The sequence below is a fragment of the Castor canadensis genome, chromosome 19, assembly GCF_047511655.1.
Source record: "Castor canadensis chromosome 19, mCasCan1.hap1v2, whole genome shotgun sequence".
Taxonomy (NCBI): Eukaryota; Metazoa; Chordata; class Mammalia; order Rodentia; family Castoridae; genus Castor; species Castor canadensis.
Window position 1 is genome coordinate 18,903,606 of NC_133404.1, and position 26,397 is coordinate 18,930,002.

At 38.2% G+C, this 26,397-nt stretch overlaps 1 protein-coding gene across 9 annotated transcripts in view; it reads right to left on the reverse strand.

Annotated features, from left to right (window-relative positions):
• Positions 1–4,630: 4,630 nt before the first annotated feature.
• LOC109680757 (gamma-tubulin complex component 5) overlaps positions 4,631–26,397 on the reverse strand; it is a 54,353-nt gene continuing 32,586 nt past the window's right edge. For 7 of the 9 annotated variants that reach the window (XM_074061897.1, XM_074061896.1, XM_074061895.1 and 4 more), the window contains 10 exons: positions 25,880–26,078; positions 25,003–25,191; positions 23,963–24,145; positions 21,610–21,694; positions 21,392–21,512; positions 20,744–20,922; positions 10,748–10,873; positions 9,296–9,384; positions 6,489–6,589; positions 4,631–5,489 (listed from right to left, as the gene is read on the reverse strand). In XM_074061897.1, coding sequence (XP_073917998.1) covers positions 5,443–5,489; positions 6,489–6,589; positions 9,296–9,384; positions 10,748–10,873; positions 20,744–20,922; positions 21,392–21,512; positions 21,610–21,694; positions 23,963–24,145; positions 25,003–25,191; positions 25,880–26,078 — 1,319 coding nt within the window. In that variant the 3' untranslated portion in view covers positions 4,631–5,442. Of the gene's footprint in view, positions 5,490–6,488; positions 6,590–7,225; positions 9,149–9,295; positions 9,385–10,747; positions 10,874–20,743; positions 20,923–21,391; positions 21,513–21,609; positions 21,695–23,962; positions 24,146–25,002; positions 25,192–25,879; positions 26,079–26,397 lie in introns of those variants that run through there. The other 2 variants (XM_074061899.1, XM_074061901.1) reach the window with 2 other exon arrangements.

Sequence of the window (26,397 nt, forward strand, 5' to 3'; positions counted from 1 at the left end):
AAAGCAGAACAAGGTATCAGACAAGAGAGTTTCAAAGGTATAAACAGGGAGTGTTAGTGTACTAATCGACAGTAAGCTGAACAGACAATAGAGAGACAGAGAGAGGATTGAAAATCAAAGATAAAAAAAATAAAAAATAAGTATATGAAAGTAATATCTATTTATAAAAATGAATTAAAATAAAATGGAAAATAGAAAATTAAAAAAAAACAAAAAACAAAAAACCAAAAACTTCCAAGTTTATATGCAATGCAGTTTCAGTCTTAATAATTTGGATGTCCGTCTCAATCTCCAGTCCTGGAGTTGGTGCCTCAGATGTTGTTCTGTAGTTGTCTCATCAAAGGGGATGCATAAAGTAGAACAAAACTACACACTCACACACACACAGAGGATTAAAAAAAAAAAAAAAAGCCCCACCAAGTGTCCCCAGTTCAAATGCAATACAGTTTCAGTAAGTTTTTCGGCTTGCACGTGTAATTCGGTTGTTCTCTCATCAAAGGTAGGGAGAAAAAGAAAAAAAAGCGTCTGGAGGCAGTTCTGAGAGTGGTATCTGCAACTGTGGCTTGCCTGCCTGCTGCTCTCAGCCTGTAGCTGGCGGCGTTATTTATGCAGATCTCTGGGGTGAGCTAGGACTCACCTGGTCCCACAGGCTTTGTTTGCTCAGAGTTCTCCTGTGCGGGGGGCCTCTGCTACAGGCTTTCCCCTTTCCAAGCACTGGGAAAGGTGACACTGCCCCGCGTTGTCAGGCCTGCGTGTTTATTTACAGTTCACTGGGAAGTGGGTCTTCCCTCCTCTCACAAGCTCCCCGCTCCTGGTTGCTGGGTGTGCGCCCCATTCCCGCCAGAGGCTCTCCGGCCCGCCCGGCTCGTTTATTTACAGTCCCGGGAAGGATTCCCTTCCCCCAATCTTCAGCGCTCAGGGCGCCCCACCCTCTTTCCAGCGTTAGACCATAAAGTCTTAACAAATATAAGAAGATTAATTTGTTGGTTTCTCTTAGATGATAATAAATAAAATTAAACATCAATAGCAAGAGAAAGCACCAATCAGCTGCTGAACTGCTAAAGAAAATGTGTTGTAAAAGAAATGGTCTATAAACTGAAGAGACCACCCTCAGAGTGGGAGAAAATATTTGCAAGCTACACATGAGACAAAGGACTGATAACCAGAATATATAGGGAACTCAAAAAACTAAATTCTCCCAAAATTAATGAACTAATAAAGAAATGGACAAGTGAACTAAACAGAATTTTCTCAAAAGAAATTCAAATGGCCAAAAAACACATGAAAAAATGCTCACCATCTCTAGCAATAAAGGAAATGCAAATTAAAACCACACTAAGATTCCACCTCACACCTGTTAGAATAGCCATCATTAGGAACACCACTAACAACAGGTGTTGGCAAGGATGCGGGGAAAAAGGAACCCTCTTACACTGCTGGTGGGAATGTAAACTAATACAACCACTCTGAAAAAAAATTTGGAGGCTACTTAAAAAGCTAAATATTGATCTACCATATGATCCAGCAATATCACTCTTGGGGATATACCCAAAAGAATGTGACACAGGTTACTCCAGAGGCACCTGCACACCCATGTTTATTGCAGCACTATTCACAATAGCCAAGTTTTGGAAACAGCCAAGATGCCCCACCACTGACGAATGGATTAAGAAAATGTGGTATCTATACACAATGGAATTTTATGCAGCCATGAAGAACAAAATGTTATCATTCGCTGGTAAATGGATGGAATTGGAGAACATCATTCTGAGTGAGGTTAGCCGGGCCCAAAAGACCAAAAATAGCATGTTCTCCCTCATATGTGGACATTAGATCAAGGGCAAACACAACAAGAGGATTGAACTTTGATCCCATGATGAGGCGAGAGCACACAGGGAGGTATGAGGATAGGTAAGACACCTAAGAAACTAGATGGCATCTGTTACCCTCAACGCAGAGAAACTAAAGCAGATACTTTGGGGAAACTGAGGCCAATAGGAGAGGGGGACCAGGAAATAGAGAAAAGGTTAGTTCAAGAAGAATTAACTTAGAAGGTAACACACATGCACAAGAAATTAATGCAAGTCAACTCCCTGTATAGGTATACTTATCTCAACTGGCAAAAACCCTTGGTCCTTCCTATTACTGCTTATACTCTCTCTTCAACAAAATTAGAGATAAGGGCAAAATAGTTTCTGCCGGATAGCGAGGAGGTGGAGGGGAGAGGGAGGGGGCAGGGGGATAAGGGAGGGGGTGGGGGAAGGGGGGAGAAATGACCCAAACATTGTATGCACATATGAATAAAATAAAAATTTAAAAAAATGTGTTGTATGTGTGTGTGTATATACATACATATATATATAGAGAGAGAGAGAATATCATTCAGCTATAAAGAATGAAATTATATAATTTACAGCAAAATGAATGGAACTGGCAAAGTAAGTCAGACTCAAAAAAAGACAAATACTGAATGTTTTCTCTTATGTGTGCAATTTAGACACACATATACAAAGTCATGAATCTAAAGGACTACTTGAAGGGAAAGGCTACATAGGAGGGGACAACAGATGGTGACTGGCTGAATAAATACATTTTACACATATATGTAAATGTCATAATGAAACCTGTAATTTTGTACAAGAAAAAAATCAAATGAAAATACCCCATAATGAACAAAGAATACGTTTATTGGCTTCATTTTACACAGGCAAAATACTAAAGACATAGCAAGCAAGCAGCAAGGCTCAGTTTGGTTGCTAGGCAGGGCTAACTATTGAAGCAGAATGGCTCCAGGAACAACCTCTGTTCTCACATCTTGTCAGCCATTTCCTTCCCTTACCCTCAGTTTCTTCATTTGTTGAAGGGCACAATCACTCCCTGGCAGGGTGTGTGATGAGAGGAGATGATGCACACAAGTTGAAGCATCAGGTTAAACATTTTGTTGACTGGTTTTCTTGTTCATCTCTCTCCACATCGTAAAATCCTACCAAAGGAAATGATCCACCTGACAATACCATTAGTAGCCTGAAAACCCAAAAATATCCCGTAATATGTACTTCAAAATAGTCACTCATTCTAAACCACAGTAAAAGATCAAAGAGAATTTCCTACTAGGAAAGATCAAATTTCAAAAACTATTTGGGCACCAGCACTGAAAGTACCTTACCCCAAAGTACCAGAGAGATACCAGAACTCTGGACAGAAACAACAATATCCTCTACAATGACGTTAACATCCTGAAAGCAGATTTGTATTCAGCAACACTGTATGTTGAAAAACAGTAAAAAAAATCTCCAAATTATGAAAGGAAAACAGTGAATCAAGAACACTGCACTCAGAAGGAGAGACAAACTTTCAGACATATAAAAACAAGGATTTTAATACCCAACGTCACTGCTGAAAATTTTGTAAAGGTCACACTTCAGCAAGGAAAATACATGAAAACAAAGTGAAGGACTTAAACATATGCAATCAAAGATAGTGCCAAAATTGTTAAAGTAAACCAACTCCAAATTGGTATACATTAACAACTATTAACTAATTTTTATGTTCACTAAGAATTAATAACAAGATGAATAGGAAAAGTTCATGGAAAAATTCAAACACGTTAAAGGTCTTGCCTTATTCTCTTCAGTTCTATAGATCAACAACCATATGAGTAGAAAAAAAGGGAAAAGTTCACAAGATCATCTCAATAGTTGGATTTCACAAAATCCAACATCATTTCATGATAAAAATATTCAACAATAAAAGAATAGAAGGGAACATTCTCAAATCTATAAAAGCCAGAAAAACACTGTAATGTTGAAATACTGAAAGCGTTCCCCTTAGGTCAAGAGCAAGACAAGGACATTGACTCTTTTTAGTTTCATTTATCATTGTACTAGTTTCCAGACAGTGTGTCAGTGTCCTAAGAATAAACATATAACTAAATGCAAGAGCTGAGCATGCAGAAACAATCCCATGTTGTTACAATTAATTGATATGAAAATTTCAGTGGGGAAAAAATAGTCTTTTCAACAATCATGCTAGGATAACTAGCTATGCATATGCAAAAGAATGACTTCAAGACCCTTACTACAAACTTGTATCATAAGGACTAAAATTTCATGTGTTGCATTGGTATCTCTGAGCCTCAGAGGTACCTACAAGTAAGTTCTCTTGCTCTCACCAGTTATATCCTCCTTGGCTAGTTAACCTATCCAACTTACACCCGGTCTTCAGTCTTAACAAATTTTACCTACCTGCCAGCCACAAAATAATACAAATCAATCCTGTATTTTTATGTGACCTATGGCTCACCCCACTGTAGATACAGAAAAATCCTGCCTCCTAAAGCCCCTGCCATTGTGGCCTGAACGTATACTTTGTCTGATTTCCATTGTAAAAGGTATGTCTTATGCTCAAATTCAGTCTATATTGGTAATATTTTGTGTAAACTTCAGGTATATTCTAATGTGGTTGCATGAGGGCTTTAATAAATTATAAATGTCACTTTGATCCAGACACCTAATGTTCAGATCAACTATGTCCTTACTGAATTTCTTTATTTACGTGATTCATCTGTTCTTGTTTGGTGAACACTAACTAACACTCATATCAAGAAATAAATAAGAACAATGTGAAAAAATTGAAAGGTAAGCACAGTTTTATTTGAGATATCTGGTGAATTCACAAAAATTGATCAAACAACAATATGCACCAACAGTTGGTTCCATGTAAAGTTGATTTTAAATATTTACTAAAATTGTCAATATTTCCATTAACTTCCTAGGCATGTAAAAATATGAACACTTTTAAGATAGTCAAATCTAAGCAACTGTTACAGAAGAAGAAATGTAAAGCTCTATTTTACAAACTCCTCTGAGGCTGGGAGTGTGCCTTGAGTAGAAGAGTGCCTACATAAAAACTCCTTTGATGAAGGAACATCAGCAGCAAAAGAAAAAGAAAGGAAACTTAAGAATATCAATTTATTTGCCAGATGTGGCAGTTCACACTTTATAATCCCAGCACTCGAGAGGCTGAGGCTGGAGGATTACAAGTTCACAGCAAGCCTGGCTATATAGTGAGACCCTGTCTCAAAAGCAAAAGAATAAAGAAGTAAGGAAAAATTAGCATTAACTTATTTTTACTATCAATAATTACATTTTTCCAAATAAAATAACTTAATTTAAAGTACTAATATCATGAATCAATAGATGAAATTAAGAAATAAAGGAGTAAATAGCTTATATTCACTTTGCCTTATTTACAAAATCTTATATACATTACCCAATACACTCTCCAATAATCTCCTAAGAAAACTATCTATATTCCATTTCTCTAGACTATGAACAAGTTTTTTAAATGAACAAAATAAATAATTCTTACTTCACTGCTGTATATGGCAGAAATGTACAGGTATGAAGAAGAAATCTGAGCACCTTGTTACAGTAAGCATATTTAACTTTGTTCCATGCCAGCCATGAGCGACAGTGCTAGAGATTCCACTGTGGGAAGAATAAAAATAATGTTAAAAAAGGTTTTCAAATGTTTAAAAATGTTCGAATAAGGCCATAACAGAGAATTGAAAAGTATTTAAAGATATGCTGTTTTAATTTAAAACAGATATTTTTAATGAAAAAGACTATCTTCATGTTAAATAATAAAAAACGTAAGATATATTTCATTTCTGATCATTTTAATTTTGAAAGTAAAAAAGAAATGGCATCTCAACCAATAAAGAACATTTGTGCCTTCTGGCATAAAACCTGGAGCCAGCTCATAACACCATGCCACCTATGGATGTCACCTACTTGTCTGTCCCTCACCCAATATAAACAGGGGCAAATACATCAGTGTTTTCTCTCACATAAGTAGTACGCAGTATTTTTTGTCAAATGTCTGGCTACTCTTAATAAGTGTATTACAATCAGAGCATGCAGAAATGGAAAGAGAGTAAAACTATATACATTCTTTACAATAAAAAGTTGGGAAAAGAGAGGCTACTCGGTTGTTTCCAGAGACTAACAACTTTCTCTTCTTCCATAACTCATCCACAGACTTCTCTTGTCTACCACACACCCTGAATGATCAACTATCAAGTCCACATTTGCTTGTGATGAGAGGCAGCCTTCGGAGTTTTTAAATTGCTACCCACCTATTCCTTGTCTCGGAGAAAAAAATAGCTTCAATGGCTACACATGAAAGTCAAGAGTGACAAATCTACTCTCTCAGCTGCTCCATTTCAGGTTTAGGAATCCACTGGCATAATAAAATGACACATTAGAAAGCAAGCTCTTCAGTCTTAGTGATCAACATTTGATATTCACCCCCCACACTGTCATTCTGGAAAAATAATTCAAAGCTTGGCACCACTGATAAGGGACTTTCCAGTTTTGAAATGGTGAGAAATTCAAATTGTTCATGCCTTAGCAAGAAAACAATGACATACAGAATTAACTATAAGAAAACAGAAAAGGTGTAATCTTACAACATGATGTACTCACAATGGGGAAAAGATCCTCTACACACTGCTTTGTTTAAAATGGTTACAAGAAACATGTGGCAGTTTTTAAAATCAGACTCCATTTTCTCTATAGATTCCATCCTAGGAAAGAAAATAAATTACAGCTCACGTCAAGGTACATAGGAGCTATTAGGCAGACTATAAAATATCTTTGGGGTAATTTCAAATGTATTTTAGTTTAATTATTTACAATCTTAACTCTAAAGATTAGCTGGGATTACATCCTACCTCACATTTAGATAAATTTTCCAAAGCACGGCAAGGAAAGAATCATTAGAATATAAAACCCTACTTTTCCCAGGTAGTCTTTAGTTCTGGAGGTAAGATGACTTTTCATTCACAAATTCTGTATTGTAATTTTTACAAGCATATATTCTCTATAAAATAATGAACACACTAAGGATATGCAACCATAAAATTTGAAATTATTATAAAGAAACTTTTTAAGTGGGAAAAACCCAATATACATAAAGGAGAACATCACAACATGCTTCCATGTATGTGCCACTCTGCTACCTGGTATCTGTTGGCAACCAGGCCTATTTACACCTCAGCCCTACCACAGTACTTAGAAACAAACTGGAGACATCAAAGCATTCCAGTTTTTTTTTAATTGTTTTATTATTCATACGCGCATACAAGGCTTGGGTCATTTCTCCCCCCTGCCCCCACCCCCTCCCTTACCACCCACTCCGCCCCCTCTCTCTCCCCCCCCCCAATACCCAGCATTAACTATTTTGCCCTTATCTCTAATTTTGTTGAAGAGAGAGTATAGGCAATAATAGGAAGGAACAAGTGTTCCTGGTTGAGATAAGGATAGCTATACAGGGAGTTGACTCACATTAATTTCCTGTACGTGTGTGTTGCCTTCTAGGTTAAGCATTCCAGTTTTAAATATTTTTAAGTGTATACTCTTTTTTCTTTGTTGTTTTTTTCTTTTTCCAGAAGTAGTGGGGTTTGAACTCAAGGTCTCCCACTTGCTAGGGAGGGGCTCTACCACTTGAGCCACATCTCCAGCCCTTTTTTGTGGTAGCTATTTTTCAAGTAGGGTCTTGTGATTTGCTCAGGACCACCCTGTAATCCTTCTACCTATGCCTCTTGTGTAGCTGGGATCACAGGTGCGGGCCAACACAACTTGCTCATTGGTTGAAATGGGGGGGCGGGGCTCACTAACTTTTTCCAGAATGGTCTTGAACTGTGATCTTCTCAATGTCCACTTTTTAAGTACCTGCAATTATAGGAATTGAGCCACCACACCTGGCCCATAATTGTGTACTTTAAAGATGAAGATTTCTTTCAAAATATAACCACAATACCATTTGCCTAGAAATATTTAACAGTTAATATCATCAAAATACCACTGGGTATTTAAGCAAATGTCACATTGCTTCTCTAATTTTTCACTTTCCTGCCTAAAGTTTGAATCAGGATTATTCCATGAGCTGTGATAGCTGACATGCTTCCTAAACCCACTTCCTGTTTTTTCTCATGATTTGCTGGAAGAAACGGATACAATTCAATTTTAACAAAGCATCTGCAGTAGTTATTTTCTCTTCTACCACACAGTATAAGAGAAATACCTTTGCACACTTTGTGAGGGCAAGAATAAAGCAAGGAGGGTCTATTTTCATCCCCACAATTATGAATTTTTCCTAGTATCCTAATTTCTTCCTTCAGAGAACAGCCACAGGTTAAGATTTCAAATGACACCAGCATCATAGTGAATTCTCATATGGACATCTACAAGCCATTGTCATAAAAAAAAGCCAGTCATCCAGATGACTGTATTTCAGGGAAGAAAAGCAGAATTCCCTGTATTTCAGGGAAGTAAAGCAGAATTATCATCACATTAATAAACAAGATGGGGACTAAATAAATACTGAGAAGTATGTTCACGTTAAGAGTGGAGGATGGCTGGGCTGGGGGTTAATGGTAGAGTGTGTAAGAATGCATAAGGCTCTGGGTTGGATTTCTACCACCAACCTTCCCCACCCTCAAATAAAAAAAAAAACCTAAACAGCAAAGGATGGTCCTGCTAAATGGGAAGAAAGAACTCCTGGGTCCTCAACTGTCTACTCAAAAGTCACTGACTTTAGGGCATTTGCCTTTCTATGTAACACGTGTGAACAGTCCAAAAGTAAAATACATGGTATATTTTAGAGTTGATACAAAATACAACTGTGGACTATAATCTGGCATGATGGCCAGAATTCACTTTAAAATGACCCAGCAGGTGTGAGGCAGGTGGGTGGAGGCCATGACTCAGAACTAATCATCCAAGATAATTGCTGAAGTGGTGACGGACATACAGGTTTGCTGTGCTGTCCTCTCTACCTAGGCATGTTTGAAAGTGTCTTTATTAAAAAGTGAACAAACCATGAATACAATCTAAGAAAGTGTCCTAGTTACAAGATCTCAGTTTTCTTATGCTTTACTTCTCACAATTGTAGATGATGCCTAGGATAGGTGATAAAATTCAATTCTTTTCTTCTTTTGTGGTTCAGGTGGTTGAATCCCAGGACTCATGCATTTCCAGGCAGGTCCTGGACTTTATCACTCAAGTATTTTTAGGGTTTGCAGAGTGGCTGTAGTGGCAGGTAGAGCACCTGCCCAAAAGGTGTGAGGCCCTGAGTTCAAATCCTAATAGTAACAAAAAAAATTCAAATTTTAAATTATTTATAGTGTTATGGGATATGTTGCCAAGATGAAAAAATGATTCCTTGAAAGAAGCCCATTAGGAAGGAAGCTGAAACAATCACAACATAGATGACCACAAAGCATACTTACTGCCATGCCCCTAGGCCCATCTGCCAGCCTTCTGCAAACATAAGAGCCAAGTTTAAAACCTTCATGATTGCTTCTTTCACAAAGCTGACCTGGAGACCAAAGTCAGGGACAGAATACAGGATTTGTAACTATGTTTAGACACTGATACCCATATTTTAACCTAATGCAGTTACAGAAAAACCTCATCAGTGCAAAGACTGCACTGGACTCAAAAATGAGCCCAGTTCAAATGGGGCCCTGCATTTACTGTGCATGATACCAGCACGAGGGACTAGCAGTGAAAAAGACACAAAAAGACAAGCTCCCATCCTGTGATGGTCATTCAGTTCCACCAGTGAACCTGGGACAAGCAGTTCCAAGGGCTGTCATACTATGCATTCTTCACATTCACAGTGAGCTGGCATGTTCTCTTACTGCACCCTTGCAGCCATGAATTAGCAGCTGTCCTACTGTGCAATCTCACATATTCACACTGATCTACTATGCTCCAAGTTTTTGGTTTTTTTCTGCAGTGCTAACATTTGAAGTTAGGTTCTGGTGTTTGCTAGGCAGGCGCTCTACCAACTGAGTAACATCTGCAGCCTTTCTTGCTTTAATTATTTTTTAGGTAGGGGCTTGTTTTTCTGTCCAGGGCTGGACTCAGACTACTCCAACACACAGCCTCCACTATAGGCTGGGATGACAGGCATGTGTCACCACACCCAGTTTACTGATGATAAGGTCTCACTAAGTTCTTGACCAAGCTGTCCTCAAAGCACAATCCTCCTGATCTCCATCTCCAGGGTAGCTGGAATTACAGGTGCAGATCTGGTGTACTCCTGTCATACAGCTGCAGCTCTTACTACACAGCTGCAGACATTCCAAATGAACCCAAGTATAGTGCACAGTGGAAGCTGACTGTGGCAGCACAGTTCTCACATTTTTCTTAGGTATAACTTCTAGTAGTTGGGCACACAACTCTAACCTCATTTGACCTGCTTTTGCTTAAAAGAAGATCCTGCAGGACAGTAGTTTAATAACTAAAAATTCCAAGTTGGGGCACTGCTGTCTGCCTGTCATTCCAAGCTACGCACGAGGTTGAGGTCAGAAGGACTATGGTTCCAGGCCAGTTTGGGCAAAAAAAGTTCACGAGACCCTATCTCAATGGACAAAAACCTATGTGGTGGCATGTGCCTGTAATCCCAGCTACAGCAGGAAGGATAAAATAAAGAGGATTGCAGTCCAAGTCAGCCTGGGCAAAAAGCGAGACCCTATCTCCCTAATAACCAGAGCTGGATGTGCAGCTCTTAAGTGGTAGAGCACCTTGCCAGCAATTGCAGAGCACTGAGTTCAAATCCTAGTACAGCCAAAAAAGAAATGAAAATACATATATATTCAAAATCCCAAAGCAGGCAGACATTCCCTTTTGCCCAGCTTCCCTCTATCTCACTAGCCACACCTTCTCTTACCTACCTTTTCTCTTAGTAGACATCGGTCATGGATGGTTGACAGATATCTGTAGTGAATTTTAATCAACTGATCTAAATCCTTGGCTTCCTCGACTTGGTGCTGAAACTCCAACCCTGTACTGTGAAGAATCTTGGAAAAGAAAGACAAAAAGCTTAATTATAAATCTTTGAGTCTTACGTGCTGCACACAAAGCTTTCTACCAAACTCTTCTAGTGTCCTCAAATTCTTCCTTCAATAATCACACCCCTCATTTAAGGCTGACTAGATACCACTGGACACCTTAGTGTCTGGGCCAGTCCTCAGCACATCCTCTTGCACAATGAATTAACACTCACCTTTAGAGTAACAAGACTCACTGGCAGGAAGAATCAAGTTTATCTAGCCACAAGAAAATGCACTGATTTTAAAAATTATCGGATAAATTTGTTGTAAATATAAGTATGATTTTTACAATACAATAATTTCAATGAACTTATGTTTTAGTAAGTTCCACTTTTTATACACAGTATTGATCTTTCTGTGAAAGGAACATAGATGTACTTCAAATAGAAAATACAAAATAAAGTAAAAACTTACGCTCCTACTTAAATTTTACTTTTAATAAGTAAGGTCTTAATGCTGGCCCTGTGAGAGCCAGTACTGAAGTCAGGCAAAGCAGAGAACCTTGGCTATATCCTTCACATCTGATACACAGGTTTGAAAGGATCATTTCATCCTAATGAGATGAGTTTCGAACTTATATACTGGAATGAGGATAAATGGAGACGTACATTTTTTAGAAGCAAGTTTTAAACCCCAAATAAGTCTGATTTTCTAGTTACATTTCTATGGTTTTAATATCTGAACTCCTCTTTCAAAAGTTCCTGTGGAGCTGTTTTTAAGATATCTAAGAACAGCAGTTTCACTTATGTTATAGGGAATTTTTGGTTTTTTTAAAAAAGTAAGTAGGAGAATACAAGATGGCAACTAGGGTGCAGAAACAGACAGCATGAGCTCTGCGACTCCAAAACCTTGCTGAGATGCTGGAGCCACACTTGGCAGAAATAAAGCACCAATGAGAATCAAAACTTCAACACCCTGAACCCTTAGTCCATGGAAAGCTTCTCCATGACACTTTACACTGAGAAAACAGGTGGGCTGCTGCCATAGCCACCACTGGCTGCAAACCTGCCTGTGAGGCATTCAGCCAAGCATCTCAAGAAATTCCCCCAACCACCCCCGGGATAAACCAGCATAGCCCCTGGGCATACTGACCCCTCCCCCCCCCAAAAAAAATGAACAATAAACAGTGAACTGTAATCTAGCATACAGCGGAAGGGGTAGGATTGCTGAAAGTACACCCGAGAAGCGGGGAAAGGCAAGGAGCTAATATCTGTGAGAACTATCAGTAAACAAATGCTGGAAAGGCAGGAAGGCCAACAGCAGTTGGGTGACAAACCACTCCCTGAAGCACGGCAGGTAGCAGATCACAAAGCTCATCTCCTGAGCCAGTGAGCAGCACCCAATGTCAACCTACTCCGCAAAATTGAAAAACAAACAGCGAACCATCACAACATGCTAACAGTGGAGGCCAGCTGATGGAACACTGACCCTGCCCCAGAGGAAGTGGGGCAAGGCAAAGAAACAAGCCCCCAGTAAACAGCACAGCAAAAAGCCACCTCCAAAGCAGGACAACTAATGGACTACAGAGATGATCTCCTTAATCTGAGGATACCATACAAAATTAAACTGCCACACCTCACTGGGGGAGGAGCTGACCAAGCAGTTACAGCTGGAAAACAGAAAAACAAAACACTACTCACAAGCAAATCACCTGCCAAGACAATGACAGAGCTTCACCTTAAATGCTAACACCAGGACTGGCTGCTGGAGGAGTTAACACCAGAATCTTAGTAAACTAAGACTAAAATTTTATTGCTCCTGAACCTGGAGGGTTTTTTTTATTTTTTTTGTTGATTTCTTTGGCTTTTTTATTTTTTTTGCTTGTTTTATTATTGTGGGTTTTCTATTTTTACTTTTACTCCTATTATCTTTTTTTTCCCTCTGTCTTATACTATTAACTTTACCATCATCATCCTCTCATTCCAATTCTCACCCCCTTCACTCTCCATCCTTCTCCTAGGCTAAAACCCAAGGTTCCCTTCTCCAACAAATCATTCTGCCCCTTTTCACACACTCTCTTCCCCCAGCCCACAATTCCCCTTCCATTCTCCCCCAACCTGTCACCAGACTACCACTTCTTCCTTCACACTCATCACCCACTGAACAACCTACTATACCAACTTGACACAAACCCAAACCCCTCCAATCCTTGACACAAGCACACTGTTCTACAACGGAAATACACCCAAACATACACAAGGACCACAAAAACCAGCAGTCCCTGCACTGCTTCCCTCACTCACCCACACACTTCCTGGCTCCTCTTTTAGTCCCACCCTATCCAATTCCCCAAATTTCTACAGCTAGCCTAAAATCATTAACCCTCCAACTCCCACTGCTTATATACTACCACCAAGGGATCTTCTTTATAACACCTAAACTACTACTCAGGCATTAAACCTATGAACTATTTAATATTAAGTTACACCCAGACCACGGACAGAAACAGCACACCACCTTAGCTAAAAAACCAAGAGAGCCACAAAACAAAAATTAAAATCAAGATAAGAAAACAGGTGACTGAAACCACCAACTAGAATATCAAGAACATAGCTGCACAGATCAAGTGGAGCAGTGGGAAGAAGAAAAAGGGATGGAAACCACTCTCCCCCCAAAAATTATTTAATACAGGAGTGAGAGAGAAATGAAGAAATCAGATACCCAGTTCCAGACTCCAACAAAACAAAGATAAATGACAACAAGGAACCCAACAATGTCCACAAGAATACCCTCAAAAACAAAATCCTGCAAGTAATCACTGAGAATTTCATGGAGATGATACTACACATGGTTACCCAAACCATACAAGATGCACTAAAGAAATTTCAAGACACCAAAAATAAGGAATACAAGAAAACACAGAAACAAATAAATAAACTCATAGGAGCCCTAAATAAAAACCAAAGTGAAACAGAGAATACTATAAACAGGGAGATAAATGAATTAAAAGTGAAAATAGAAAATATTAAGGAGGAAGTGACACATGATATGTAAAACTTCAGATAAAAGAATGAACCAGAAACACAAAACACAGTCGAAAGTTACTCCAGCAGATTGAAACATGCGGAAGGCAGAATCTCTGAACTTGTAGATAAAATGCAAATTAAAAGAAAAACTGAAGAGCTGTTAGTTAAACAACTCAAGCCCTGCAAAAGGAATATACAAGAACTCACCAACTCCATCAAAAGATCAAACCTGAGAATCAAGGGCATTGAATAAGCAGAGGTCCAAGCAAAAGGGATTCATAATATAGTCAAAAAAACAATACCAGAAAATTCCCCATATCTAGAGAAAGTTATGCCCATTCACATACAGGATTCCTCCAGGACACCAAACAGACTGGACCAAAACAGAATTTTCTCACAACATGTTATCATTAAAACAACAAGCACAGAGAATAGAGAAAGAATACTGAAGACTGTAAGAGAGAAAAAAACAAATAAGATACAAAGGAAAACCCATCAAAATCACAGATTTCTCAAAGGAAACCTTGAAAGCAAGAAGGGCATGGAGTGAGGTAATCTGGGCACTGAGTGAAAATAACTTCAACCCTAGCTAGGATAGAGATTCCAAGATGGTGGCTAGAGGGAAGAAGCAGAAAGTGTGCATCCTAAAGTAAAATCTTGGAGAGACGCAGGGGATACATCTCGCAGGAAATACCACCAAGAGGAGGCAAAACTCTGACTCCTCCACACTCCCAGCCCACACACAGCATCCCCACTCCATGTTAAATGGAGAAACGAAGATGGCTTCCACGCCACCAGATGCAAGCTCCCAGACTGCTTGGGAAGACGCAGACCACCAGAATTCACCATTGTTATTATTACAAGCTAGACAATACGGAATTACACATAGTACAGCGACAGTAATAATAGCAAGGGCAATGAAGGGAAGACAGAAGAAAAGAGGGAACCACTTTCCCTCCAATAATAAATCAGGAACCAGAGGGAAATGAAGAAAACAGATACCCAGATCCAGGCTCCAATAAAACAAAGACAAACTATGCCAAAGAATCCAATGAAGCCCACAAGAACACCGTGAAAGTAGAAATCATGCAAGTAATCAATGAGAATTTTATACAGAGGATACTGGATATGGTTAACCAAAATGTACAGGAAAGACTCAAGAAATTCCAAGACAACAAAAATAGAGAATTTGAGAAAGCACAAGAAAAAGTAAAAGAAACTACAGAAGCACTGTATAACCACCAAAGTGAAGCAAAGAACATGATTAATAAAGAGATAAATGAACTCAGAACGAAAACAGACAATATCAAAGAGAAAGGGACTCAGGATATAGAAACCACAGAAAAAAGAATGAAACACAAATGTGAAAAAAAAATGGAAGGCAATCCAGCAGAACAGAACAAGCAGAAGACAGAATCTCAGAACTCAAAGACGAAATGATAATTAAAGGAAAAACCAAAGAACTATTATTTAAATAACTCAAGACCTGTGAAAAGAAAATGCAAGAGCTTACTGACTCCATCAAAAGACCAAACCTGAGAATCATGGACATGGAAGAAGAAGAGGTGCAAGAAAAAGGAATGTGTAATATGTTCAACAAAATAATAACAGAAAATGTCCCAAGTCTAGAGAAACCTATACCATACAGGTGCAGAAAGCCTACAATATACCAAACAGTCTTGACAAAAATAGAACTACCCCACGGCATACTATCATTAAAACAACAAGTACAGAGAGTAGAGAAAGAATATTGAAGGCTGTAAGAGAGAAAAAAACAAATAACATACAAAGGTAAACACATCAAAATCACAGCAGACTTCTCAACAGAAACATTAAAAGCAAGAAGAGCTTGGGGTGAGATCTTCCGGGCACTGAATGAAAATAACTGCAACCCCAGGATACTCTACCCAGCAAAACTATCATTCAAAATAGATGGAGCAATAAAAGTCTTCCATGATAAGCAGAAACTAAAACAATATGTGACCAAAAGCAACCACTACAAAAGATTCTTCAAGGGATTCTGCACACAGAAAGTGAAACCCAACATAACCATGAAAGGGCAGACAGCACCAAACTACAGGAAAAGAAAAAGCAAGAAAGTAGAGGTTAACCTCAACTTAGGTACACACAATCAAACCTTCAAACAACTAAGACAACTAAATGACAGGAATCACCACATTCCTATCAATACTAACACTTAATGTTAATGGACTTCATTCCTCCATCAAAAGGCACCGTTTGATGAAATGGATTAAAAAAGAAGATCTAACAATTTGTTGCTTACAGGAGACCCATCTCACTGACAGAAATAAGCATAGGCTTAGGATGAAAGGCTGGAAGAAGATTTACCAAGCCAATGGCCCCCGAAAACAGGCAGGAGTAGCAATACTTATCTCTGACAAAGTAGACTTCAAACCTACACTAATCAAATGAGATAAAGAAGGACATTCCATACTAATAAAAGGGGAAATACACAAAAAGGAAATCACAATTATCAACCTATATGCACCCAATGTCAATGCACTCAATTTCATCAAACATACCCTGAAAGACCTAAAAGCATATATTAACTACAACACGGTGGTTGTGGGAGACTTTAACACCCCATTATCATCAATAGATAGGTCATCCAAACAAAAAATCAACAAAGAAATCCTAGATCTAAAATATACAATAGATCAAATGGACCTAGTTGATGTCTACAGAACATTCCATCAAACCTCTATACAATATACATTCTTCTCAGCAGCCCACGGAACCTTCTCCAAAATAGATCATATCCTAAGGCACAAAAGCGAGCCTCAGCAAATATTAGAAAACAGAAATTAAACCATGCATTCTATCTTATCATAATTCAATAAAATGAGAACTCAACAACAAAAATAAAGACAAAAAACATGCAAACAGCTAGAAACTGAATAACTCATTCCTTAATGAAAAATGGATCACTGATGAAATAAAAGAGAAAATTAAAAAGTTCCTGGAAGTCAATGAAAATGAAAACACAACCTACTGGAACCTATGGGACACAGCAAGGGCAGCCCTGAGAGGAAAGTTTATAGACATGAGTGCATATATTAAAAAAGACTGAAAGTTCTCAAACCAATGACCTAATGATACATCTCAAACTCCTAGAAAAACAAGAACAAGCAAATCCCAAAACAAATACAAGGAGAGAAATAATAAAAATAAGAGCTGAAATCAATGAAATAGAAACCAAAAAACCATACAAAGAATTAATGAAACAAAAAGTTGGTTCTTTGAAAAAATAAACAAGATCGACAGACCCCTGGCAAACCTGACTAAAATGAGGAGAGAAAAGACCCAAATTAGTAGAATCAAGAATGCAAAAAGAGAGAAAAACAACAAACACCACGGAAGTCCAGGAAATCATCAGAGACTACTTTCAGAACCTATATTCAAATAAATTCAAAAATCTTAAACAAATGGACAGATTTCTAGATACATATGATCATCCAAAACTGAACCAAGAGGATATTAATGAACTGAATAGATCTATAACACAAAATGAAATTGAAGCAGCAATCAAGAGTCTCCCCAAAAAGAAAAGTCCAGGACCTGATGACTCTCTGCTGAATTCTATCAGAATTTTAAAGAAGAACTGATACCAACCCTCCTTAAACTGTTCCACGAAACAGAAAGGGAAGGAAAACTGCCTAACACATTTTATGAAGCCAGTATTACACTTACCCCAAAACCAGGCAAAGACACCTCCAAAAAGGAGAACTATAGGCCAATCTCCTTATTGAACATTGATGCAAAAATCCTCAATAAGATAATGGCAAACCGAATTCAACAACACATCAAAAAGATCATTCACCATGACCAATAGGCTTCATTCCAGGAATGCAGGGGTGGTTCAACATATGAAAATCAATAAACGTAATAAACCATATAACAGAAGCAAACACAAAACCATTTGATCATCTCAATAGACGCAGAAAAAACCTTTGATAAGATCCAACACCATTTCATGATAAAAGCTCTAAGAAAACTAGGAATAGAAACAAAATACCTTAACATTATAAAAGCTATATATGACAAACCTACAGCCAGCATTATACTTAATGAAGAAAAACTGAAACCATTCCCTCTAAACTCAGGTACTAGAGAAGGATGCCCACTATCTCCACTCCTATTCAACATAGTACTGGAATTCTTAGCCAGAGCAATTAGGCAAGAAGAAGGAATAAAAGGAATACAAATAGGTAAAGAAACTGTCAAAATATCCCTATTTGCAGACAATATGATCCTGTACCTTAAAGACCCAAAAAACTCTACTCAAAAACTCCTAGACACCATCAATAGCTATAGCAAGGTAGCAGGATACAAAATCAACACAGAAAAATCATTAGCATTTCTATACACTAATAATGAACAAACTGAGAAAGAATATATGAAAATAATTCCATTTACAATAGCCTCAAAAAAATCAAATATGTAGGTGTAAACCTAACAAAGGATATGAATGACCTCTACAAGGAAAACTGTAAACTTCTGAAGAAAGAGATTGAGGAATACTATAGAAAGTGGAGAGATCTCCCATGCTCATGGATTGGTAGAATCAACACAGTAAAAATGTCTATACTCCCAAAAGTAATCTACACGTTTAATGCAATTCCCATCAAAATCCCAATGACATTCATTAAAGAGATTGAAAAATCTACTGTTAAATTTATATGGAAACACAAGAGGCTACGAATAGCCAAGGCAATACTCAGTCAAAAGAACAACGCTGGAGGTATCTCGATACCCGACTTCAAACTACATTACAAAGCAGTAACAATAAAAACAGCATGGTACTGGCACAAAAACAGACATGAAGACCAGTGGAACAGAAAAGAGGACCCAGATATGAAGACACACATTTATAACCAACTTGTCTTTGACAAAGGGGCTAAAAATATACAATGTAGAAAAGACAGCCTCTTCAATAAAAACTACTGGAAAAACTGGTTAGCAGTGTGCAAAAAACTGAAACTAGATCCATGTTTATCACCCTATACCAGTATTAACTCAAAATGGATCAAGGACCTTAATATCAGACCACAAACTCTAAAGCTGATACAGGAAAGAGTAGGAAATACTCTGGAATTAATAGGCATAGGCAAGAACTTTCTCAATTGAACCCCAGCAGTTCAGCAACTAAGAGATAGCATAGATAAATGGGACCTCATAAAACTAAAAAGCTTCTGCCCAACAAAAGAAATGGTCTCTAAACTAAAGAGAACACCCAAAGAGTGGGAGAAAATATTTGCCACCTACACATCAGACAAAGGACTGAAAACCAGAATATAAAGGGCACTCAAAAAACTAAATTCTCCCAAAATTAATGAACCAATAAAGAAATGGGCAAGTGAACTAAACAGAACTTTCTCAAAAGAAGAAATTGAAATGGCCAAAAAACACATGAAAAAATGCTCACCATCTCCAGCAATAAAGGAAATGCAAATTAAAACCACGCTAAGATTCCACTTCACCACTGTTAGAATAGCCATCATTAGCAACACCACTAACAACAGGTGTTGGCGATGATGCGGGGGGGGGGAAAAGGAACCCTCTTACACTGCTGGTGGGAATGTAAGCTAGTGCAACCACTCTGGAAAACAATATGGAGGCTTCTTAAAATACTAAGCATAGATCTGCCATATGATCCAGCAATACTACTCCTAGGGATATACACAAAGGAATGTGACTCAGGTTACTCCAGAGGCACCTGCACACCCATGTTTATTGCAGTATTGTTCACAATAGCCAAGTACTGGAAACAGCCAAGATGTCTCAATACTGACAAATGGATTAAGAAAGTGTGGTATTTATGGAATTTTGGTCAGCCATGAAGAAGAATGAAATCTTATCATGTGCAAGTAAATAGATAAACTGGAGAACATCATCTTAAGCGTAGCTTGAGTTTGTACCTCAGAAAGCCACAAATCGTAAAGTCTGCCTTATGTGCGGACTTTACATCTAAAACAAATGTAGTATTATTATACTTGGGTCACACGCTAAGGGGAGGACACATACAGGAGGAACAGGGATAGGTAGGAAACCCAAAACTTGAAAGCGTTTGATGTTTCCACTGCAGAGGAGCTCATGTATTAACCTTAAAATGAGAGAGGTCAGTATGGGAAGATGACCGATCAGTAGTGAAGAGGTCTGGTAGAGATGAATCAATTCAGGCTGTAATACACTTATGCATGAAGCAATGCTAGGAATCTCTATGTATAGCTAATCTTATATCAAACTAGCAAAAACACTGTGTCATTCTTATCATTGCTTTTGTTTACTCTTCATCAAAATTGGAGAAGAGGGCAGACCAGGTTCTGCCTGGAAGCGATGGGAGTGGGAAGGAGAGGGAGGGGGTGGAGGGCAGGGGGTTGAAACGGCCCAAACAATGTATGCACATATGAATAAATGAATAAAGCAAACTAATTAAATACATTTAAAAATTTTTAAGAAACGTAAATAATATGGCTGCACCGTCCTCCTTACATTCTACCCCTTCCTGAGGAATTTGGCTGATACTATTAAAGGTATTTTCCAGGGACAGCTGTTATTACTGATGAAATTTAGTGGGTGATGAAGCAAGTTCTCAAGGCAGTGTCAAAAGAGCTTTGGGTACATCCATTCCAAGGAGCTGTGGACAGGAGTGACCACAGTCTTTGTACACACAGGTGCTAATGTGTTTAAAAAAAACTTCACTGCCATGTTATATTATGATCAAATTACTTGTATGTCCCATTTGTACAATCTGAAAAAAGTATTTTCTGGTTCCTTTGTATTTAAAAATGTATTACAAATCATTCTATACATAAGGTGACAGAACTGAGGTACATGGACAGACACCAACCCTGGTCATGATGTAGTTATGCAAACTGTTCACAAAATGCATCAGCTTCACTCTTAAGAGGAACATGCGATGGATCTGCTGTCTTACTGGTTCCTTGTGTGGTCCAAACTGAGCAACTGTGTCTTGTCCATGAAGAAAGCCTTCTTTAAGTTGGGGTGTTTCTGCAGTATTAGCCAGTTCTATAAAAGATTGAAAACGCAAAATATGTGGAAACGAAACTGCCTCCAACCTTACTGCACTCATTACATGAGTAGAGAATTCTGAGGGACACAGCATCAGCACTGCTAGGTGTGCCCTGACAGGCATGTACCAGGGACCCATCTCAGTGCTTTTGGAAGGTCAAGTGTCAAAAGTTCCCTGCATCACTTTTGCTATCACTAATGGAAACATGTAAAAGTTCCACTAATCCTTCATTAAACATTTCTGGATAACCTAAGAAGAGTACTTTGAGTTAAATCAGTAATAAGTTATTGTCTTTAAGTTCAACTCTACATACAACTTCCTGACATTTCACTCACATACCTGAGGTCTGCAAAACTGCTGCTACAGTTTGCATTTGTTTATACATGAAAAATGATGAAAATACATCAACCCCTTCTTTTCAGGCTAAAACTAAATTAAGGTTTATCTGCTGAAAATACACCTTACCACCAAAGAGTAAAACATCCAGACTATATTTTGCCCATTTTATTTGCAACAGGAGAAGGAACACCTGATTATAAATTTTTTGACATTCCAAACTTATAACAATGTCTACAGGCCACGGGACCTATAAAAACAAAAACCAGAAAATTAGAATACAAAATAACCAATTACTTGATGTTTCAGTTTTAATAGCAATGGATGTTCATTAAAAGCATGCTTACCTTGTAGCTCAGGGTCAGACCATCTAAGATATGGACAGGTAGTTTCTTCTTAGCTGGGTCAACATTTTCAAAAGATATAGACAGACTAAATAAAGAAGTTTCAGTTTTAATTTCATGCTCATATAATTTCATTTTATGCTAATATAAAAATGCTCTTTTAAAAACAATTCAAGGGCAGGGAGTATAACTCAGTACTAAAGCTCTTACCTAGCATAAGAAAGGCCCTGGGTTCAATCTACATCACAACAAAAAGAAAACAAAACAAACCCACCTCATTTTAAAATTTATTTAAACATTCTAAAAGAAATACAGCATACTTCATAAATTTAATTATGGTGACAAATAAATGTTTTCTACACATATTCCAGAACAGGAAGTTTGGGCAAACTTTGTTTTCTTGGGCAAAGGTTTGTTTTCTTATTTGTGGGTTTTGTTTTTGTTTTTGTGACCATTCTGTCTTAGCCTCTGGAATGCTTGGATTACAGGCATGCATGATCAGTACAAGTTAGATTTTACACAATGGATTTAGCTAGAAAAGATACATAAAAATGGTAAATTAATTTGAAAGAAAGTTGGGGAATTGCCTGGAACCTTAATTCTAGTGAAAAAGTCAGGTGGCAGGCTCAGAAAACAGAGCTTTCTGCTTTTGTGTGGGGAAAAAACGGGAAGAGTGGCCTCCTCAGTAAGCCAGGAGAGGATGGGAAGAGTGGCCTCCTGAGCACTGGCCCATTTCACAGCCTGAGCAGAAGAAAGGGTCTCTTTGCAGCAGGGTGTTGCATGCTGCTTTTCCCATGCATTCCTATTAATTTTAATTTTGTTTTTAAATCTATTTGATATGATTCCTGTAAGAATGCAACACAGAAAACAGAAATGTCCATGTGTCAGGCATTACTCAGGCACATAAGTGTCCTTATCTTGTTTAGTTCTCAGAATAGCTGGGGGTGTTGAGAAGTGTTGACTCTCCACAGCTCTACAGAGCTACTAGAAGATGATACCTGGATACTCACCATGGAAGGTTTAAAGTGGGGAGTTAACCTTAATACCAGAGAAGTAAGGACAATGTGTGATCGTAAATTAGCTGAGTCATTCCACCCACAGGCACTAGTCAGGATTATTTTAGTGCTGAACAGTCTATTATGTCACATTCATTAAGTGATATAGTTAGCAAGCAACTACTACTTTTTCAGGTGCTATGCTAAGCAGGTGACATAAGGCTGATCTCACCCCCTCCAAAGTCACCTTCACAGTACAGAGGAAACGGGGTAGCAATAAGTGAGGAGACCAACACCAGGCCACAAAAAGGAGGATATGCCATTGGAGGATGGAGGAAGAAAGCATTTGAGGAAGCCAGAATGATTTCCAATCCCTGAAATGTGCAGCAAGGTAGGAAAGAGAACATGGTGCGATGCATCTTAAACATGAGGTCGGGAAAATTAAGCCAAACAGTAAGAAATCTCCCTTCCTTGTGAGACCTAATGTGGCCCAACTGGTGTGAGGTACCCAGGAGAGCATGAGTAGTAGAGGTCATTCTGTGCAGGCCAGGTCCCTTGTGATGGGAGGAAGTGAGGCTGAGAGACAGACAGTCAGGAGAGCTGAGGCAGCCCTGGGAAGACAGGGATATCCCTGAGGGGGCAGGAATGTTAAGTTCAGCAGCAGTACACAAGGCCTACGAGGGAAGCCACCAGATTCTGACAGGCTGGACGGTCCATCAAATCATCTCTCACTCAGTAGGGAAAGCTACCCACTATCTCAATTTGCTTTCATTTTGTTTTTTTTTTTTGATTTGAGACAGGGTCTCACTATGCTGCCCAGGTTGGCCTCAAACTCTTGGGCTCAAGAGATTCCCCTGCTTCAGCCTCCCAAGAAGCTGGGAGCTAGTATATACCACCATGCCTGGCTTTGATTTTCTAATTTAAAAATAATTATTGAAATTCATAGGGCTAATATGAAGACCAAGTAAGATAACATATGAAAAATTCACAGGTCATTTCTTGGCACATGGCTTACTTTATACTTGTTTTTCTTTTTGGCAGTACTGGGGTTTGAACTTAGGGCCTTACAACCACTTGGTCGATGCCCCCCGCCCTTTGTGCTTTAGTTATTTTTTAGATAGGGTCTTGTACTTTTGCCTGGACTGGCCCTGGCCCACAATCCTACCTCTGCCTCCTGTGTAGCTGGGATGACAGATATATATCACCACGTATGACTTATTTTGAGACACTAACTTTTCTCTTGACCTTGAATGCAATCCTCCTAATCTCTGCCTCCCAAGTAGCTGGGATTACAGAGGTAAGCCATCACACCTGACCCTACTTTATACAACTTAAAGTCAAAGGTGCTGCCCATATGTTACCGTGAACTATCTTCAGGATAGCGCTGTCCTACTGCTTCTTGGAGTTGGACGTTTAGAAAAGATGCATTCTGCCAGGTTTCCTTTTCTCTTATTTTATCAAAAATTGATGTGCAGAAGTCATACATGGTATCTCCACCTTCCATTAAGAAAAAATTTCTCATGGCCTGCAAGTACTCTATCAACCTGAATGAAGAGAAGAGAAGTGACAAAAAGTCTTTTAAGCTATGAGGTTGGGTTCCTGACCAGTGCCAGGTATGTGCACTGCTATGTTTAAAGTGGACACTTACTAATGTTAGAAAACTAAAGACTTAAAGATTTTTCCAATAATAAAACTTCTTCAATAATAAAAATAGGATATGTTATCCTTTAATAACCAGAAACAAGTAATATATTTTTCTATAACATTATAGAAAATTGGACAAGGTCACAAAAATGAAACAAACAAAAAATTAATCAAATCCTAACATCCACTGGTACTATTTGGAACATTTCACTCCAGCTGTTTTTTTCTATGCTTTTAAAAAAAAAAAATCTACCATGTTATGTGAGTCCTGGGGTACTCACACTTGCTAGACAGGCACTGTACCACTTGAGCCACACCCCCAACCCATGACTTGCTTTTTAAGTTATAAAGTCAGTTTTTGTTATCTAAAATTCTGTAACAACCTAATTTCTATGAACTTCACAGGGGTCACTTATGGATATGGATATGCTATAGTTTCAGGAGCTAGGTATCGATTATCAAGTAATTTCCTATTTTTCTTCTGACAGTAAAATTTATGTTGGGCATTTAAAAAAATTGGGGATAGATTCTCAAAGAATTAAACTTCACAACACACTTAAAGAAAACATTAATGGTTAATCAGTCTTCTTAATGTTGTCTACTACATATTTATTCCCTACTCTAATTAACTTGAAATACAGAATTTTAAAATAACTTTGCAAAAAGTCCTAGGTTTGATCCCCAGCATCCTACCCCCAATCCAACTGTTCTTAAATCAACTACTGATTACTTTTAAAACTAAATTACTCCTTTTTACCTGTAATCTTTTTTAAGAGTTTGCATGAGATTTCCACAGCAATGTAGGTACTGCTTATCAATATGAGGATAGAGGCAAGATCTCAAAGTTAATTCAAAAGTCTGGCAAGTCACAGATTCTGACGATCTGTCTACACATACATCACCACCAGCAAACTTCTCATGAAAATCACTCTGCTCCAAATACAACCTTTAAGATAAAAATGTGAGCCTTCTTTATATGAACTGGTATTAACAGAATTCTCTTAAACCAAAACCCCAGAGTCCAATTTTTCTTTTTTTTTTTGGGCAGGTCACAACAATGAAACAAACACTAGGATTTGAACTCAGGGCCTCACACTTGCTAGGCAGGTGCTCTACCAGAGTCTCATTATTACCTTTAGTCTTAAAATTATTCATTATTACAAAAAGAGGAAACCTTTCTCCCTAAAACACCCTATCAGAGTTGCTGCTGCCTTTAGGGCCAGGTACTGGAGTTGGTCCTCTTATTAGGTGCACATGGTTAATGTTGGCCATCAGATAATATGTCACCATGTGGGCATTAACAGTTTATTCCACTGGGGCTAAATGGCTAAAAGCATCCTAAGCCCAGAGGTGGACTCTGACTCAGTTTTGTGTCTTATGCCTACACAGACTTTCAGGAGCATATTCTGAATGAACAACAGCCCTTCCACGGGCCTGAAGGCAAAATTATACACCTGAAATATGTGAACATAACATCTTCTTGTATTTTGTTTATTAGAAAGGACAGGGTTTTTGTTGTTGTTGTTATTTTAAGGCTGGAAAGCCCTATCTGTCAGAAATAAACAGTTTAACTAAACATTGCACTGATGTTGCCATCTCAACCATTGAAAATTTTGCAGGTCTGTATGTATCACCTTGTAAAGTTAATGGCCAACAGTGGGTCTTGTGCGTCATCCAGCTCAAGATGCCTTCCAGCAATGGACTGCATCTTCGTTAGGTTCTTTCTGGCTGCCTGTGGCTCAGAAAGGACCTGTGGAGTGGAGTCTTCTCCATGTCGAAGACGTGACTGTACAGATTCCAAAAAGAGTGTGTGTAAGCTTTTTCTTTCTGCATCTGAAACACAGTATGTAAGATGAATTATGATCTCCTAAGTCAAGTTAACAAATAGGAATCAATTTCATTTTATTTATTTATTTTTTTGTCCCTATCCTCATAGATTTATGTATTTTTTCTTTTATTCATATGTGCATACAAATGTTTGGCTCATTTTCAAATTCATAATTTAATTTTAATAAAGCCTAATATTTGATTTATGAAGGTCTAATCTCTGTTTCTTTTTCCTTTATAGTGAGCAAAGTCAACATTTTGTATCCTCTGTTAACTGCAAAGTTGAGGGTTAAATACAAGGTATAAGCCATAGAGTAATACCTAA